The 20739-nt window shown below is 30.8% G+C and overlaps 1 protein-coding gene and 2 non-coding genes across 3 annotated transcripts in view; 2 read left to right on the top strand and 1 right to left on the bottom strand.

Moving 5' to 3' along the window:
* LOC105777579 (uncharacterized) overlaps nt 1-20524 on the bottom strand; it is a 43569-nt gene extending 23045 nt beyond the window's left edge. Inside the window, exon 1 of the mRNA XM_012600924.2 lies at nt 20413-20524. Coding sequence (XP_012456378.2) covers nt 20413-20484 — 72 coding nt within the window. The 5' untranslated portion in view covers nt 20485-20524. The remainder of the gene's footprint in view (nt 1-20412) is intronic.
* On the top strand, nt 13873-13987 carry LOC128034260 (U5 spliceosomal RNA). Its single transcript, XR_008190390.1, has one exon. It is a non-coding gene; the product is annotated as a U5 spliceosomal RNA (small nuclear RNA).
* On the top strand, nt 15346-15464 carry LOC128034204 (U5 spliceosomal RNA). The gene has a single exon (XR_008190335.1). It is a non-coding gene; the product is annotated as a U5 spliceosomal RNA (small nuclear RNA).
* Nucleotides 20525-20739: the final 215 nt, after the last annotated feature.

The raw sequence follows: 20739 nt of genomic DNA, 5'->3' as shown, positions 1-20739 counted from the left end.
ACATGATTTATTGTGGGAGTAAAGGAATAAATATTAATCAAGTTTTAATATTAATTTTAAACAGTAAAAAAGAAATAAATATAAGAAGAGAAGAAAAGAAAAGAATTTTACATTATCTTGGGGTTTAATCAATAACATGTTATTATACAATTATTTCTTATATATTCTTATCTTGTGAGTAATTAAAAGAAGGGAATATATGAGAGAATTTTTCATTAAATTAAATTAAATAAAATTTCTTCCTATTAAATGTGGAATTCTAACTTTTCTTAGCTCGAATAATCTTTTAGATAGAAAGAATATTATTAAAAAGAAATAGTGTTACAAAATAAAGAGAGATGGAGAGAAGAAAGAAGAAAGAAAATATGAAAGTACAAGAGAATGTACTTTATTGATCAAAAGGAATGATTACAATGCTTTATCGAGTCTCTATTTATAGGCATAAAAGTATAAAAGAAGTAGAGATCTAATTCTAATAACTATTAGAATTTAAATTACATTCAAACTTTATCTTGATAATAATGGACATCCTGTAATGGCCCAAATTTAATGTTATCGGAATAGTGGTTTCGTAACCACAAATTCGATGAGGAATATTTTATTTTATTTTATTTTTTCTTATATTTTTATGATCTATGATTTCACAAAATGATTTTGTAAAAATTTCGTTCGAAAATTTCGACATTTGGGCACTCAATTTAGTCAAAAGGACTAAATTGTAAAAAGTGCAAAAGTTGAGTTCTACATGTTTGAGGTGTCCAATTGTTATGAAACTTTAAATTGGAGGTCCTTATATGGTAATTAGACCATTGGTTAAGTTGGTAGACAAAAATGGACATTAGATAAATGAAATAGAAAATTTTTAAGTTAGGGGCAATTTGGTAATCTAGTAATAAAAATAATTAAAAGGGAAAAAGATGGCAAAAACTATCCTCTTCTTCATTAGGACGAAATCAGAAAGGGGGGAAGACATAGTTAGGGTTTTCAAGCTTCCAAGCTCCATAGTAAGTGATCCCAAGCCCCGTTTTTAATGTTCTTTACATTTTTAAGATCCCGGTAGCTTAATTTAGCTTATTTTAGCAATAATTTAACCTAGGGTTTTTATTTGGAAAAATACCCATATGTGAAAAGTGTTTATTTTGATGTTTTATGATAGAATATGAAGCTAGAAATTATGTTAAACAATTTTTGCTAAGCGATTTTAAGCGAAAACAAGTAAGTAGACATAATCGGTAAAAATACCTAATGTTCATAAGTACATGTTAGAGTGGGAATTTGATGTTGGCATAGAAGAGAAAAATGTTCAGCATGTCATAAAACATAAGAATATGAGATGAAGTTTAATTTCCGGGCCTTGGGTAAAATGTAATTATGCAAAAGTTTAAGGGTAAAATCATAATTTTGAAAAAGTTAGAGTCGAGGGCTGTTTTGATGAATGTGAGTATTAAATAAGTTAAATTTTCTATTTTAGATCAAGAAGAATGAAACTCGAGGTTAGACAAAGGAAAGAATAAAGTTGAAGACTAAGTTGGTGAATTGGGCTATATTTGGTACCGAGGTAAATTTACGGTAAATAAATACAATATTTCAATAATTATTATTAATATTGTTATTTTCAAGAAATTATGCATTTATTTTATGAATTTATTTAATGTTGATCCAAGCATGAAATGATAGAGAATTAAAATTAAAAAGTCTCGTTGATACATAAGGATGGTACTGGATACGAATGTCATGACATTTGGGTAAAGAGGTCCCATGTAAGACCATGTCTGGGACATGGCATTGGCACCGAGATGAGAGGTCCCCCATAAGACCATGTCTGGGACATGGCTTTGGCATGTTATGATCAAAAGATACCCAAGTATCCTTATTATTCCAATGTGGTTTAACGGGTTAGTAAACGAATCAGGTACATGAAAGTTCAGTTAAAGATAAGAAATGGCAAGCTCAGGTGAGTTATAAGAGTTAAGAATTTATTATATTAACAATTGATATTCAACGATGCAGCAAGAGAAGAGTAAGTTATGAACACAAGTATATTAAGTAAACAAGCAAGAGAACTAGTATGAGATTAACTGAAGAGTAAACTAGAGATATAGACATTTGAGTTAAATATTGTTATTTATTTGCTAGTAAACTTACTAAGCTTTATGCTTACGTATTTTATTTCTCTTTCTCTTATAGTATTGCAAGGCTGCTTCAAGGATCCTAAAGAAGTCGGAGATCGTCCACACTATCAAGAACAACTACTCGGTATTTTATGATGAAACATGTTTGAGTTATGGCATGTATAGGGATTTAGTTATTTTGTATGTTTGTAATTATGATTTTGCTATAGAATGATGTGTAAGTATTTGATAATGAATGGTTGTTTAAATGGTCAAGTATGAAGATGTTTGTTGTTATAAAAGTCTAGGTGATAAATTACGTATGGAAATCATGAAAGGGTAAAATTTTACTAAGAAACAGAATTCAGGCAGCAGCAGTGACGTGAATTTGAAAAATCACCTAGGATAGTATAAAATGAATTAGAGAGTAAATGATATATGTAATTAAAGCTTGTTGAGTCTATTTTCATGGAAAAATAATGGTTTAACAAAAGTAATTTTATATTTTGAGATATGTGAATTTTAGTGAGACAGGGTTAGAACTATTTTTGGAGTTCCCTATTCTGAGTTTAGAAAATCATTAAAAATTGTATAAAAATGGTTATGAGTTATAGTTTATATTTCTAGATTCCTTATTGAGTCTATTTCTGCAGAAACAAGTAAGAAGTTCATATGAAAGTCCTACAGTGAGAAAATTTATTTTTAGTGACAAGAGGTCAGGATAGTAGATTGGTGAAACAAGGGAGACTTTAACTAATAAACTGTACTAATTGGTTAAGCCAAAAATTCTAAAAATTTTATGGTAGGAAGATATGAGTCTAGTTTCAGGGAAAATTTACGGAATTAAATTTTGAGTCCCATAGCTCGAGTTATAATCAATTTAGTAACTGTTGCGCGATTGGACAGATTTGCTATAAATAGTGAAATTAATTTTCAAAGTAAATTTTTAAACTCCGAATTAGTAAGATAAGCTAAGTAATGTCTCGTGCTTGACTCTGGCAACGGTATCGAGTAAGGGGTGTTACACATCCACTTAATAAGATATTCATAACAAATAGAAAATTGTAAGACTATTATGGTGTTATAAATCTTAAGTTCAGAATATTAAATTATGTTAAATTTGAGTTTCAAGAATGAAATCATAGACGTTATGCAACAACCCGAAAGTCAGTGGTGTCGAAAATGGTGGTTTTGAAATTCCATTTTCAATCTCTGAGTTCGTAAATATTATTTTAATATGTACGAGGTTAGTATGAAATCTAATTAAAGTTTGGCTCTTAATTTTGTTAATCGGGTAGATAATTAATGTATGAGGATTAAATTGTAAAAATGATAAAATTAATTGTTATAGATTTTTAATTAATTGGAGAACCAATTAGAACACCCCTAACCCATATCCATCTCCAAAATAGGGTTATAGAGTATTACCGGAGTTTACAAATTAATTTACAGACATTTCATTTCATCAAGCATTCATATTTTAAATTAATCAAAATCAAAACATTAATGAGCTAACGTTGGCCAGTTTGACTCATACATGCCATTATAATCAGAATTAAAACATCCAAAATTATCGATAGAATTAATGGATAATGTGATAAAAATTCATACATCCATTCAATGCATTATTCCCCTTTTATCAAATATATCAATGTTTCATCAATTTTCATACAATGAACATTCAAATCATATTCACATCAATAACATACATTTCAAGCATTTAAGAATATAATTCAAGTTACATGAACCTACAAGACTAAATTGTAGAAATACCAAAATTCAAGGATATTTTGGCAATTTTCTATTTTCTCAAATTTCCACCCAATCTTGATCTAAATTAATATTTCATTCAATTTATTAATTTAAATAATAAAACAATTCATTTCATGCAATTTGGTCACTTTTTACATTTTACCAATTTACCCTTAAAATATTACTTTTATTCAATTTAGTCCTTGAACCTAAAACATGCAAATTCATGCTAGTTGAATAATAATTTATTTTCCTCCTCCTCCTCTCCATTCCACATCCTTAATGTATAATATGCTTATATGTAACATTATCTATAATTCCACCATTTATTTATATATTAATTTAAAGTTGTCCACTTGAGTTATAGTCACTAAATTATTTATATCTTGAGCTATGGAACTCTGGATTAAGATATGCTAAATTCATATGAAGCTAAACTCACATATATTCTTACCATAAAATTTTCAAAATTTTTGGTTTAGCTAATAAGTACAGTTTATTCTTTAAAGTTTCCCTATTTCATTGTCCAGGTTCCAACCCTATTCACTAAAAATTAATTATCTCTTTGTACAGAATTTGGATGATGTTTCCGTTTGTTTCTATTGAAAATATACTTATTAAGGATTTTAAGCATATAAATTTAAGCCTCTAAATATTTTTATTCAATTTTAATGATTTTACAAAGTCGAATAGGGAACCCGAATTCATTCGACCTTGTTTTCACAAAATTTATTATATCTTATGATTTACAATTCCATTACTTACACCATTTCTTCTATGAGAAACTATACTTAATAAGATTTAATTCCATATTTTATTCATACTCTAATTCGATTTCCACGATTTATGGTGATTTTCAAATTTAACCTCTGCTGCTTGTCCAAAACTGTTTTAGTGTAAGATGTTGATTACTAAGTTTATAATTCCTTATTCCCTTTCTCTATAATATTTCTCATCATTTTCACTTATTTCCTTCACTAATATATCAAGAACATAAAACTTTATTTAAGAAAACTCTACTATAACATCATTTCATGCTTATTCAACAATAACAAACTTAAAAATATATTGAAATATTGATGTTCTTACCTTGTGCTATTGATTTCAATATTTAACTTGATTTTCTCTCTCCTCCAGCTTCTATTTCTTGAATCTAACTTGACATTCTAGCTCCCCATTGTCTCCTTATTAATTTTCTCTTTGGAAGCTATGAAAATTCTTTTGATTTCTAGGTGAAAATAGTGATTTTTTGGTGAAATGACCAAATTGTAAAGAAAACAAAACTTTCTTTCTTCTCTTCTCTTCTAACGTTGGTTGCATGGAAAGATGATGAAATAAAAAAATACTAAAAATTTTAATAAAGTATTAATTAAATAACATTTATCTAATTAATTAATTAAAAATCACAAACATCATCATTGCCTTCTAGAATTCTATCTCTCTCTCTATTTGACCATTTTGCCCTTCATAGTCTTTTGAAATTCCATCCTTGAGTCATCACTTAATTTGTTAAAATTGCAATTTAGTCCCTCAAAATTCTTCACCTTTTCAATTTGGTCCTAATCCATCCATTTTCCTTAGTTTCTAGATTATTCCACCCTTAAAATATTTACACTATTGGTCCTTCAAATTTTTTGTATTTACACTTTAACCCTTCAAATTTTGAGTATTTACTCTTGGGAAATAAAACTTTTCTCACTTTTTCTATTTAATCCTTTCTTGAATTAATATGTCATAATATACTTCCCAATGTTGACATAACTTAATATTACCCTTTTATCACTTTATTTCCTTATTTTGCTATATCAATGATATTATCTTACTTTCGCACTATAGTAATTTTCGGTATTATACCAATTGAACAATTAGACCATTATATTTAAGTCAAACGGTGTGGATGTCGATTGTAATCCACTATCACATGTTAATTAAGCTTATAGGTTAATTAAGTTAATTTTGATTAATTAAAAACTAATTAAGATATAAAAAACAACTTAAAGTTGTCATTTTTTTAGTCCACCATTTGAGCTAAGGAAAACCTAGAAAACCATTGATGAAGTGTTAAGCTATTCGATCCTTGCATGAATTAAAATTGTATTTTTCAGTAAATTTTATATTTTGAAATAGTAGAAGCTCAATTTAGCTAACTTTCGAGTAGTATTTTTCAGAATTGTTTAAGTTTTTAAAGTTTTCATTGATGAATTCTTGAAGTTTTGGTGTTTAATGGTTAGATTCTAAGCTTAGATATGAAAAGGACCAATTTGTAAAGTAAAAATTATTAGTTTTGAACATAAGGACTAAGTGTTAGTTTTGAAAAATATTTTGAAATTGGTATGAATTTTTGTAATTATAGAGAATAGAGGGTCTTTGAAGGATGTAATTGAGATTGATTTTGAAATCAAGGCTCGAATTTGAAAAATATGATAATTTTGATTTTAGGGACTAAAATGAATAAAACGAAAAACTTTAGGAACATTCAAAATTTGAAAATAATCTGTCATATGCTTATAATAGGATGTTACTAAGCATTTGAAATTGAAAAATTAAAATAAATTATTGTATAGATCAAGAATTAAACCAACCTTGTGGAATTATATTACTCTATGTTTAGGTCTAACTGTCAAATTGAGTAAATTATTGTGTGTAAGTGTAAAATGAGGTAAGTTAATGCTTTATGTCCATGACTTACTAAGCATTCAAAATGCTTAATCTATTTTTGTTTTCTTTTTCTATAGTTCACACACTTGTGAAACTTATTGATCAGAGTGCCTCGGAGCTTACACAATCTAACTTTGATTCGATAGCTTTTTTTTTTTTTTTATCATTTTATGCTAGATTATGTGATTTGTACATAGGTGTTGAAAGAAATGAATCGGAATTTGGGAATGATAGTTTGGTTTAACCCTTGTCTTAGGTAACTTATATGTGCATGAATGTGGAGTATTATGTTGAGCTATGTGTTTGGCTTATCAGATGACATGTTGAGTATGAAATAACATAGGGGAAAATGAGATTAATAAGTAGTTTATAGGCATGGTAAGTTAAAAATATGAAATAATAGATTAATAAATAGTTTGGGTGACAAATTAGGCATATTCACTTGGTTGGTTGGTATTGGTTATTGGTTAAATATTGTGTTATGGCATGTTTTGGATTGTTTTTGTACAGATTGTGTAAAATTTATTAAAGGGTATGTTTGAAGGGTTGACATGAAATAATCATTAAATATTAAAATAAAACAATATAAATATTAATAATTTTATATATTTTCTATTTATTGAAAATTTTTATATGGTCATCTTAACATTACTTTAATGTTTACATTAGAGTAGAATTATATATTTAGTATAGGTTTATTTTTTAATGTGTTCTAAATAATATAATATAAAATATTATAAACTTAATATGGGTCATGCCGGGCTCAGGTCCAAGTTTGAGCCTAACTCATATTTTAAACTGGTTTTTTTTAATCCAAACTCTCTCAAATTTTGGACGAATCTTCAGGCTTGAACGGGTAACCCAACCCATGAACAAATCTAGTAAAAATATATTATATACAGATATAGATAAACAAATATAGGTACATATATTAAATAAAAATAAGTAACAATAAATTTATTAACTTTGTTTATAAAATAAAATACTTAAATTGCGCTTATTAAGTTGTAATTAGAGGTGTCCATGGACCGGGCCGGGCCGGGCCCGGAAAAAATTTCGGCCCGACTCTTAGGCCCGGGCCAGGCCCGGCCCGAAATATGGGCCTAAAATTTTGCCCAAGCCCGGCCCGAGAAAAAATGATAAGCTCAAGCCTGGCCCGGCCCGGCCCGATTTTTAATAAACACAAAAAAAATATTTTAAAAATAAAAAAATAAAAATAAAAATATTTTTAAATTATTTTAAAATTAAAGAAATAAAAATAAAAAATATATATTTATTATATTCGGGCCGGGCCGGGCCAAAAAGTTGAGCCCGAGCCCGGCCCATTTTTTAAACGGGCCTCGTTTTTTTGCCCAAGCCCATATTTTGGGCCTATATTTTTACCCGAACCCTCCCATATTTCGGGCGGGCCGTCGGGCCGGGCCGGACCGCCCGGCCCATGGACAGGTCTAGTTGTAATGCCTAAATTATTCCTATTGCTTTTTTATTCTACTTAAACTATTCTTATTAATTTCTTATACTCCTAAAATACTCTTATTTATATTAAATAAAAAATAACTAATAATAAGATTTTAAATTTTATAAACAATTTAATTAACTTTATTTACAAAATACCTAAATTTCTCTTATTAAGTTGTAATGCTTAAATTATCCTATTAATTTTTATTCTACCTAAAATGCCCCTATTTAACTCCTAAAGGTTTGTTACAAGTGGATTTTATATAATATATAAATAAGTTATGATATTCTTTTTTTAATTTATAAAATCTTGACATTTCTTTTTGTAATTTTTACTTATTTTTAATAGGAGAAAATAAAAAAAAGAAATTATGGATTTAAACATGTTGAAGTACATTTTCTTCTGCTTTAATGATTGGTTGAAAAGTTTTTATTTTTCATATCAGATTGAGTCAAATCCAGACAGCTTTTTCATGTTTTTTTTTCACCTACAAAATTCAAATTTGAATAATATCAAATTCGATCCAATTGATTTTACTTAGTTTCAGTTTGCTATATAAACCTTTTCTTTCTTTCTTTTCTTGGTTGCACAATATGGTTTATTATGGGTATAGTTTTTGCCATTCACGTTATTTGAGTGATGAATTCATTTTTTATATAATTGGTAACGGAGCTTTTAAGCTTATTATACACACAAACACACACACAAATTACCCTTTTACTTGGGCATGTACGGTTTTTTGCGCCATTGACAACACTGGACTTATGGTTCTACGAGATGCAGCAACAAGGTGGTGAAGATGACGGTGGTGGTGATGTTTTTCTTTTCACAGCAACATTTTTAGGTGACGCTTCGATAGAATCGGCAGTTGCAGGTGTGATTTCATCTTCGGGTACCGTTGTTTCTCCACGATAGGCCATTCCCTCCTCGTCCGGATGCGGTGGAGGAGGATTAATTGTTATGGTTTTTTAATTAATTGAAAGATCAATTGAACAATTGCACCTTTTAAGTCAAACGGTGTTGAATGTGGATGTCGATTGTAATCCACTATCACATGTGAATTAATTAAGCTTATAGGTTAATTAACTTAATTTTGGTTAATTAAAAAACTAATTAAGAAATAAAAAGCAACTTAAAGTTGTCGTCTTTTAATTCTTTTTATTTTCTTCCACCGTATGAGCTAAGGAAAACCTAGAAAACCATTGTTGAAGTCTTAAGCTAGTCGGTCCTTGTATGTAAGTGAATTAAAATTCCGTCTTTTGTAAATTTTATGTTTTTAAGATAATAGAAGCTCGATTTAGTTAACCTAATTATTTTTTATCAAAATTATTAAAGTTTTTAAAGTTATCATCGATGATTTCTTGAAGTTTTAATGTTTAATGGTTAGATTCTAAGCTTACTAATGATTAATTTTGTACTAATGACTAAAGTGTTAATTTTGAAAAATATTTTGAAATTGGTATGAATTTTTGTAATTATAGACAGTAGAGGGTCTTTGAAGGATGTAATTGAGATCGATTTTGAAATCGAGGATTAAATTTGAAAAATATGGTAATTTCAGGTTTTAGGGATTAAATTTAATAAAATAAAAATTTTAGTGAACATTCAAAATTGAAATTAAACTGTCATATGCTTATAATAGGATGTTACTAAGTATTTGGAATCGATAAAATAAAATGAATTATTGCATAGATTAAGAATTGAACGAATCTTATGAAATTATGTTACTATATTTAGGTTTAAGTGTAAAGTGAGGTAAGTTAATGTTTTATGCTCATGACTTACAAAGCATTCAAAATATTTAAGCTGTTTTATTTTTTTGTAGTTCATACGCTTGCGAAACCTATTGATTGGATTGCCTCTGAGTCTGTACAATCCAACTTTGATTCGGTAATTCTTTTTAATTATTCTATGTCTGGTTATGTAACAATGTACATTTGTTGGAATGAATGAATGGAAATTGAAAGCAACTTTCCTTTAAATTTTTTTTTCTTACCTTATTTCATTTATATAAGTTGGATCTCGTAGGATGTCAGTCAGATTGTATATAGATTTTTCTTATAATTTTGTAGGTGTTTTTATCAGCTTCTCAAAGTATATAGAATTATATGTTGTACATGTATGTACATTTATTGCCAACACTGCTTGTGTTATATGCATTTGCAATTCTACTTCTCTGTGATCATTACTTACTGCAAATTAACTACCATTGTTCAATTAAGCATAAAATCATAATAGTATGAAATTGAAACCAATTAAAGGGTATTAGTATAATTAAAATTAAGCATAAGATAATTATAGCATGAAATTGAAACCTATTTACTGAAATAAATTCAGTTTAGAACCTGAAAATTATAGTAAAAATTGAGAAGGGGTTAATATAGTGTTTGACACTTGATTTTAGTTTTAATGTTCAATTGAAGAGCCGGCCCTTAGCAAGTCTTTTTGTTAGAAATTTAAGTTCTCCTTTTCAATATAAATAAACGATAGATTATGTTCTAGTTCAATTTTTATAAATAAAACTTCAAGTAAGTCCAACAGCTATAACTCTGATATATAAACATCAGAATTTTTTCAATTTATAACCCCAATCTTGGGATCTAAAGTAATGCTTAAATTAAGCAGGGTTTGGATCACCCCTATCCAAATAAATTGCAATTGTTTGTATAATTGCTTAAGATCAAAGTCCGTATATTATTTGCATTAAATCTAAATATTATTATCTGAATTAAATAAATTATCTGTCAAGTTCTCGAGTCTCTTAAACGATAAATTAGTTTATAGACCCTTCTTACCATATCATTCATAGCCTCTTTCGAATTATTCAATGACATTTTAGCAAGTAATTTTGAATTCCGAATTCTGAATCCCGAACTCGAACCTTGAACCCCAAAATCAGAACCTTGAACCTGAACATTGAACTTTTTTAGGATTTAGGGTTTGAGCTTCAGAGTCAGGGTTTAGGGGTCAAGATTTGAGGCTTAGGGTAAAAAAAAATCAAAATTATGTATCAATAATATGAAAAAATTTTGTTGAAATTTCATTAAATAATTAGAAAGAGACAATGGATAATGTGATAGGGATGGTCTATAAAATAATTTTCCTGCTCAATATATAAATTTAGCAAGAAAAAACTTTAAAAAGTAAAGATGATAATGGGTTTGAACTTTGAATATCCAAATTTATTTCATTATCGTAAAATAAAATTAGATACGAATAATAAAATTCAAAAATCAATATTTGATATTAGTTCGTATTTGTTACAATAATTATAATAACCCAATTGGAAAACATTATCCATGAAATATGAAATTGAATCGCTATTTTTTTGATGAGTTTTGCGATAAGTTAAGTGACCAATTATTTCAAAACTTAAACCATTGAGAAATAGTCTAATTATCGTATTAAGCTCTTAGACTACTCATCATGTAGCAAAACTTAATAATTGTTTATTTAATTTTGATAAATGAATAGAAATTTAACTATTTATTATTATTTAATTAAAATATTCATAAACTATTGGCTATTTATTACATGACTACAGGAAAGTTAGAGAGTCCTCTTAGTGATTCGTTCATTTGTGTCCTTTTCAATTCTCTCTAAGCATCATTTCTGCTAAAAGAAACCTGTATAAAGCAGTGACTGGTTGGGGATTCACTGCAATACACACAATTTCATATCGACTAATACCATCCATGGCCGCCACCACCACCACTGTGAGCTTGAAGCTTATATGCAGAAGCAACCTTATGACAATATGTTATAAGGTTGCTTGCAAAAGAAGGCATGCTCGGATGTCTTGCAAACCCTTGCGAGAGCGTTGAAAAATTGAGTGATTCATTCATTCAGCTAACAACAAACAACGACACGTTGTTGAAACCTAAATATTCTTCAAGCTTGCCAGCCAATGTTCCTGTCTTGTTGCCATCATCAACAACACAAAGGTTTTACCAGTGTTGATATGGTTATAACGGATCATCGTATGGTTATAATGGACTGTATGATGACAGTTGTTTGTATTACACACATGATCCAACAACTACTTGCCCTGGTTTTTTACATAAATAATATAAAAAATTAAAAAATATCAAAATAATACAAGCATTTTATTATGTACCAAAATGGTACAAACAGTAGTAGAGAGACTGTCACAGGCGGCACCAATGGTGCCAGTGGCAGAGGCGGCACCAGAGGTGCCACTGCCACAGGCGACACCCCCATTTGTTCGTATTTTTCTTATTTTTTGATTTTATTACTTTCAAAAAATATACTATTTTTGTATTTTATTATTTTATATTATTTTAGTACATAATATTTGAAATGTATTGTTTTAGTGTGTCTTTTTTATGTAAATCTAGTAAAAACCCTTATTTTGGCCATTTGTTCGTATTTTTTCTGATTTTATTACTTTCAAAAATATAATACTTTCGTATTTTATTATTTTATATTATTTTAGTACATAAAGTTTGAAATGTATTAATTTAGTGTGTTTTTATATAAATTTAGTAAAAACCTTTATTTTGGCCATTTATTCGTATTTTTCTTATTTTGAATTTTATTACTTTCAAAAAATATACTATTTTCGTGTTTTATTATTTTATATTATTTTAGTACATAATGTTTGAAATGTATTATTTTAGTGTTTTTATATAAATTTAGTGAAAAACCCTTATTTTGGCCCTTTGTTCATATTTTTCTTTTTTTGAATTTTATTACTTTCAGTAAATATACTATTTTTGTTTTTATTTATTTTCGTATTTTATTTTTTCATAAACATATTTTTTCAGTATTTTTATTTTTAATACTATTTTTATAAAAAATCCGAAAATAAAAAAATACGAACAAAGGGGGGCCCACCTGTGGCAGTGGCACCTTTGGTGTCGCCTCTGCCACTGGCACCATTGGTGCTGCCTGTGACAGTCCCTCCACTACTGTTTGTACTATTTTGGTACATAATAAAATACTTGTATTATTTTGATATATTTTTTAATTTTTTTGTATTATTTATGTAAAAAACCCACTTGCCCTTCTTGCTCTGGAGTCAATGAACATCCCTGCAACATTTGTACATCTGCCACCAAATAAGGTTTCAACATCATCACCTACTGCAAAGGAGGGTTATGTGAAAGGGGTCATTACGTATATAATCATGGACGACCAATCTCCACTATTTCTATCGTAGCTATGCTCCATAAGTTCAACCTCGAACAAGTCGAGGATTTGGAAGAGGAAGTGGTAAATGTAGGAATGAATGAGGTGAAGTTGTTTTAAAAAAGACAGGAGGTTCCATGGCTTTTGTTTGGTTCATGTTTCAGGGTTTGGAGCTCCTGAAGTCACCGCTAAAGTCCAAGACCGTTCTTACCGATCTGTTCCTTACACAACACAAAAGGCCAGGAAGAAGCGTTGTAAATGATGGCAAATGCTTGATGCATCGCTGATATGTTCAGAAATATACAAAAGCTGTTGGCTGATGTAGAGATTCTCGTTGCTCATTTCCTTCTGTTGATTTCAGTATTTAGATGTGTTTGAAGTTACAACTGTTAGGAACTCAGTCAGATGGTTATTACATATATTTGATCTTTCAATGATTTCTTCATGTTATAATCTAGTTTCAAACTAATGTTATTAAAACAATTGTTGGACTGGATAAAGCACAAGATTTTATCAATCGGAATGGTGAACCGATATCAAGCAATGGTGAAAAGCAAATTTATATTAGAGGGGATAAGAAGAAATGTGTTGGAGAAGTGTGCGGCTTGGCAGAAGAGTAGAGCTGGAAAAGAAGTTGAGAGAGCTTTAGAAAGGAGCAGAATCCCACATTTCATAGAGATAGACAATGCCATGTACCATGGTTTATAAATAAAAGCGCAGATGAACTTTACAAAAGCATGGAGCCGTGCTGTGAGCACAGAGCGAACTATTCTTTCGCCTTTTACTAAAGAATACCGTGTGCTCGCCGCCTAAAGCGGCATATGCCTATTTTTGGAGGGTTGTTTCGTTACTGGAATGACCCATTAAGTTTTATTTTAAAGTTTTTCCTACTTTTGCTTTGGAATTGAGGGGCTGAAATTAGTGAATTTGTTAAAGACAATGCCTTGTCTTAAGGCTACTTACTAAACTAGAAATAGGGTGATGGCCTTGGAAATCTTTATGACAGACGTACATACAGTCAGCAGCAAACAAAGACACCCTGTTTGAAGCCTATGGGTTTTTATGACTATGCCCACTCTTGTTTCCAAACAAGCAATCCTCAACATCCACCTTTAATCTTTACGGAGGTAGCAACCATCAAAGTGATAATTGTGCCATGCATGTGGCAAAATAATAATCCAAAATCTCTTTGTCCTGCCTGCTACAATGTTACGAACCCAAAATATGACACTTGTGAAACTTATAAACAAGGGTTCATCAAAGTTAACTATTCCTACTATCACTTGCATTGTTACAATGTTAACCCAAAATAATATGTTACAATGTTACTTGCATTGTCATGGATGAACTAATGGTGAGGCCCATGTTAACTATTCCTACTATCACTTTGCTCAACAAAGTTCAAAGTCCAGAATGTTATTGGTATATGGGAGTGGATGAGGTAAAGGATCCCTTTTTAGTGTATACGTAAGTTTGCATGCAGGGATCCAATCTCTCTTGAAGTTGGAAACCATAGCCCTATACTTAGAGCTAAATGATCTAAAAATTATACCCATCTGTACGTTATAATAGATATACAATATGAGACTTGAAAATAGTTGAAAGAGTCCCTTGTTAATCACTTCAACTCAGTTTGTTTGAGACCCAGTGAAGGAAAGTAGTCATATTTTGCTTTTGGCCATCTAATTCCCATTAGTCATTGATTGATATCTAACAAAGCGTGGCTGCCAACACTTGTATTTTTATTGTAAGAGAGGAAGTACTATTTTACATGCATGAATTTGTATTTCTTATTATATTAATTTGATAATTAATTAAAATTTGAGTTTAGAAGTTAAAACAATTGTGAGTGTTGGTACAATGAAATTGATAGAGAATGGTATTGTTTTCTGAATCCATTGTGTATATATTTAATTTTAGTATCATCTCTTATTTATTGAATTATAGCTTCTATGAGTTGTGTCTTTCAATTAATGGTGTTGGTTGCTAGCTGCAAAAATGTAATGCCTGTTAAGAGTCATGGGTTTGGTGTATTTGGTATCTGCTTGTTTTACATTGTTTGGATTTTCCATTTATTTTTTAATGAGAAGGTAGAGGTGGAAAAGAAGTTGCTGAGGTTTAGAAAGGAGCAGAATCCCACATTCCTTAAAGACAGACAAGGCCACTCTACCATCTTTTATAAATGAAAGCGAAAACCAGCTCGTCAAATCACGGAGCCGTGCGGTGAGCACAGAGCGAACTATTCTTTCGCCTTTTACTAAAGAATACCGTGTGCTCGCCGCTTATAGCGGCATACGCCTATTTTTGGAGGCCTATTTCCTTTTCCGGAATGGCCCATCAAGTTCTAGTTCAAAATATTCTTTTGATGGTGATCCTCTCTTGGCTGCCAACACTGCTAGCTTGCTTGAAATTTCAGATAATGTTATTATTTGCTGACCTGTTCCCACCACTGTCTTTACTTCGTTCAACAAGTTAATTATTTAAATTGATCGCTTGTTACCGCAAATTAACTACCATTGTTCAGTTAAGCATAAAATAATTTTAATATGAAATTGAAACCTATTAATGGTATTAGTATAGTTAAAATTAAGCATAGGATAATCATAGTATGAAATTGAAACCTATTTACTGAAATAAATTCAGTTTAGAACCTGAGAATTATAATAAAAAACTGAAAAAGTGTAATATAGTATTTGGTAATTGAGTTTGATTTTGGTGCTTGAACTTTTCTTTTTTCAATTAAGTACCGATGTTGAATGTTCAACGTACCAAGTCTACCACTAAAATTTAGGTGATACCTACTACATGCAGTCAGCAGCAAACAATGACACCCTTTAAAAGCCCTTTAAAAGCCTATGGTTTCTAACTAGGCTGCTAATAATGTACCACTCTTGTTTCCAATCCTCAGTATCCACCACAAATCTTTTTGTTTGTCCATGGAGTTGTTATACTTATATGGTCATGAATGATCTAATGGCTAGGCAGACCTATGTCCACAATTTCTGGTATCACTTTCCTCAACTAGTTCAAAATCCGGAATGTCATTGGTATGGGAGTGGATGAGGTAAAGGATCCCTTTTTAAGTGTATATTTAAATATGCATGCCTGCATGTATATTTAATTCATTTTCAATAACATTGGCCTAGAGCTTATTTGTGCAAATAGAGGCATGAAATTGCTTTCGTTGTAATCCCAGACAGTACTTAGTGCTGTGTTCCTTGGGAAGGAAGAAACATAGAGTATCAAATTAAGTAATGTGGTGTTCTTGCAATTGGGTAAGGTGAATGGTTTGGGAAGTCTTTGAAATGTTGTCGACTGTGCAGTTGGTTTGCTCCCCAACAATTGCAGGCATTGTTCTTCAGCAGCATGCTTTAAGTAGCTTTCCTATGGGCTTGGTTCATAGAACCGAGAGTGTCTAGGTTGGTAGACCTGCAATACTCAAGGGAGAGGTATCGGTATAGGGCGTGTAATAATTATGGGGCTCATTAGCATATGGGGTAGACTCGAACCACCAACTGAGGCATATAGGCCACTTACCTGCAACCATTGCTCAAGTAATACCTTCGATTAGTGGGGGACTGGTAGGCTACTTGGTGAACAAAACTTTGAAGAGTCGGCCCCTTAGCAAGTCTTTTTGTTGGAGTTTAAGTTATTCTTTTCAATATAAATAAACGATAGATAATATTCTTGTTCAATTTTTATAAATTAAACTTCAAGTAAATCCAACAGCTATAGTTATGATATATGAACATCAGAATTTTCTATTTTTAACCCCAATCTTGATATCTAAAGTAATGCTTAAATTAAGCAAGGTTTATATCAGCCGTATCCAAATAAATTGCAATTGTTTCTAAATCTATCCCTCTATCTTGGAGCTGGGATCGAATCTCCCTTAAACTTGGAAACTATAGCCATATAATTAGAGTTAATTGATGTAAAACTTAATACCATTTGAATGTTACAAGAGAAATATAAATGAGACTTGAAAATAATGGAAAGAATCACTTGTTAATTACTTCAACTGAATTTGTTTAAGACCTAATGAAGAAAATTAGCCATAATTTAGTTACTGAGCCGTTAACGGTGTAATGGTGAGCTGACGTGGCACGTTAAATCAACATTTCAAACAAAAATTTTAGATCAAATTATACAATTAGTCCTCATATTTTTATTTGTTTTGAGTATTTTAATTTTTTTGTTTTATGTTTTTTTAACTTTTCTTTTTTTTTTCTTTATTTTCCATTCTCTTATGATTCTCCCTCTGTTTTCATTCCTTCTCCATCTTTTTCAATGTGGTTTTCTATGTTTTCCATTTGTTAAAGCTTGTCTCTATATTTTTATTTTTTGAACAATTTAATTTTTCTTTTCCTTTTCTTCTTTCCCATTAGTTTTAACAAATGGAAAATATATAAAAGCTACATTAAAAGAGATGGAGAATGGAGGAAAATAGAGGAGAAATAGGAAAGAATGGAAAATAAAGAAGAATAAAGTTAACAGAAAATAAAAGAAAAAGTTAAATTACTCAAAATAAAAAAAATATGGGGACCAATTGTATAATTTAACCTAAATTTTTGTTTAAAATGATGATTTAACGTGCCATATCACTTATCATTGAATCGTTAATGATAATTAATGGCTCATGACTAAAATGTTACAACACGTTAACGTAAATGATTTAAACGTAACATTTCAAACATAAATGACTAAAATGTAGCTGAAATAAATAAAAGTGACTATTTTGATTTTTATTATATTAATTTATTAATTAATTAAAATATGAGTTTAGAAGGTAAAACGAACATGAATTTCTTCAATGAATTTTATGGACAATGGTATTCCTTTGTGAACCCATTGTGAATGTTTTTCTCAAAATTGTTTATATTTAACTTTAGCATAATCTCTTATTATCAATTATGGCTCTCTTTGTATGAGTTTTGTCTTTTAATTTATGATGCTGTTAATAGTTGCAAAATAATAGAATGTCTGTTAGAGCCCTAGGTTTGGCATTTGCTTGTTTTACATTCTTTGGATTTTAAATTTATTTTTTTAAATATTAGTATTTGATATTTTTGTTTTGACACATATATCAACATATGTAAGTCTATAAAAAACCCATCATATTTTTGGTAATAACGTATTCATATCTATATTCTATACAAGTTGTCCAGAAAATTTAGTCGGAACATTTTGCCTTCTAGCGAGAAGTTTGAACCACAAATTAGACTTCAGCCAGTTATCTCTTCTACACTCCCAATGAACAACATAGCTGCATCCAACTGTCTTACATTGAAGGGACAGATCAAGGCAGTGCTTACCACATTTATCACATTCTGGATAAAACCCAACCCTTTTGACAAAAGTGAGATGATGTGGATGAACTTCTTCTTTGTAGATGGTCCCAGGCTTGATAAATGGATATTCTTTAAGAACACATTTGGGATGAGCTGAAGTGTTACAAGCTGAACAATGATAAAACCAATGTTTGGGATTCCTTTCCGCTTCACAAATATCACAATAATGACCTTCAGAATAATTGTCATCATCCTCGTGATAAGTGAGCTTGAAAGGATGTACATCAGAACTATGTTGAGCTGTAAGAGGCAATGTAATACAGGTTCGGTGCAAATTAAAATTGCAAGGCTTGCATCTCATTGCGGCAAAACTAAACCCAACAGACTCACCACAAGCACTACACAACTCTTCATAGTTGAAAACAAAGGAGCGGAGAAGATGTTCATGTCCTTGATATCTAACCAAATCAGAAACCGAAGAACATCGCAAACAATAACTTGCTACGCATTCGTCACAGTTATAGGCAAAGCCACTTGTTACATAGTTGCAAACATCACATCGAAAAATGCGACCAGAAGTAAGTTTATGAAGCCTTTGGCAAAAGTGAAACCAAATATGCTTCTTCACAGGTAATTCAGCACAAGCTTTGTGGAGGAAGAAATCACATTGTGAACAATAATAATGAGGAGTATCGATGGGTAGAAAGCAACCGTCGCATTGTTTAAAATCCTTGAAGTCTCCACTCAGTGTTAAGTTATGGTGATGCCATGAATGTTTAATCCAAGTGTCTGCCACAATTTCTCTCAAATCGACAAGTTCAACTGAGTCCGTCGCTTCTGTTTCTGTAAAGTCAACCTCGTAATACCAATGACGGTTTTTTGTTGCACACTTTACATGGACTATGTAATTGCATTTAGAACAAAAGTAACTCCCATGCTTTGTGTTCACCTCCTCCAAGCAAACTCTACATTCCCAAGTTCCATGTTCACGTCGTTCAATGAAATATGTGTGGGAAATGCTGTGCTGATGCCGAAAGAATTTGATGATACGTGGCACTGAAATGCATTTTTTATGGACAAAAATACCGCATGTGGAACAAATATAAGGAACATAATTCCCTAAAGTGCCACAAGCATCACAAAATGAGACTTGTCTTGGAAATAGGGTAAATGGATGTTCATGATGAAGTTTATCTTCTATAGTTGGTGGCGATGAAACACACCTAATGTGAAGGACAAACTTGCAAATTGAACAAAAATACACGACATCATCAAGTTCGGTGATTTCTTGGCATATTTGGCAAGGAAGACATTCATGGACATTTTGAAGAAGAACAGGATGTTCGCGATGGAAAGGCTGATTGATTTTGGTAGGTACTGTGGCACATTGGATATGAAGGAGAAATTTGCAAGGTGAACAACAATAAACAAATCCTGGACGTTGGGGTTCTCGACAAATCTTGCAAGAGAGTCTTTGACTGTTAAATTGTAAAAAGAGAGGATGTTCTTGGTGGAAAAGGTGATTGATTTCTGCTGGTAGATCAACACATTTTGCATGCAGGTAAAAGCCACAATTAGGAGAAAAGTATTCAGAATCTAATAATGGCTTCCAACAAGCAAAACATTCAGCTTTTTTGAGTTCTTCAGTAACATTTCCTGTATTGATGGATGGATCTATACGGGGAATGTCTTGAAACTCTGCATTCCTTTTCTCAGCAATGCTATGAGAAAATAATGCACATTTGATGTGAAAGTTTAAATTTCAAGAACAATGATAAACCAAATTCTCACAGGGCTTTCTGCAGAAATCGCAGGTGGCCGTGCCGGTCTTGTATGGATTCCTTGTAAGAAGATTAAGGTTGTGATTGCGATGGAAAGGGTGATTCATCTCAGCAGGTGCCTCAGCAAAGTGCTTGTGTAGGTAAAACCCACACTCCACACAGGCAAAGCTCGAACCTGACACTAACTCTCCACATCCTGAGCAATACACCTTTTCGATTTCGTGGCCCTGGCTTTCAATGAACACCAGTGGATGTTGATGGCTAAAGTGTTGAAGACTCATCTTTGTGTTTATGTTTTTTTGGTTGCTAGTTTGTGTGTTAAATAACAACAAAATGGGTTGATGGAAGCTAAGCTTATAAACCAAATATTTATAGTGTTGGAATTTATGAGAATCATAAAATGCTTGTGAGAATGGTAAGTAATAGTAAACCGGAGATGCTTTAACTTTTCCTTATTTCTAAGTTATGCTTTTTTTTGTAACTTACAAAAAGAAAAGGATAAATAATTATTCATTTAATTATTACTTTGCAAAAGT

This window comes from Gossypium raimondii, chromosome 10 (assembly GCF_025698545.1).
Source record: "Gossypium raimondii isolate GPD5lz chromosome 10, ASM2569854v1, whole genome shotgun sequence".
Lineage (NCBI taxonomy): Eukaryota > Viridiplantae > Streptophyta > Magnoliopsida > Malvales > Malvaceae > Gossypium > Gossypium raimondii.
This window is presented reverse-complemented; position numbering and strand designations above follow the sequence as displayed.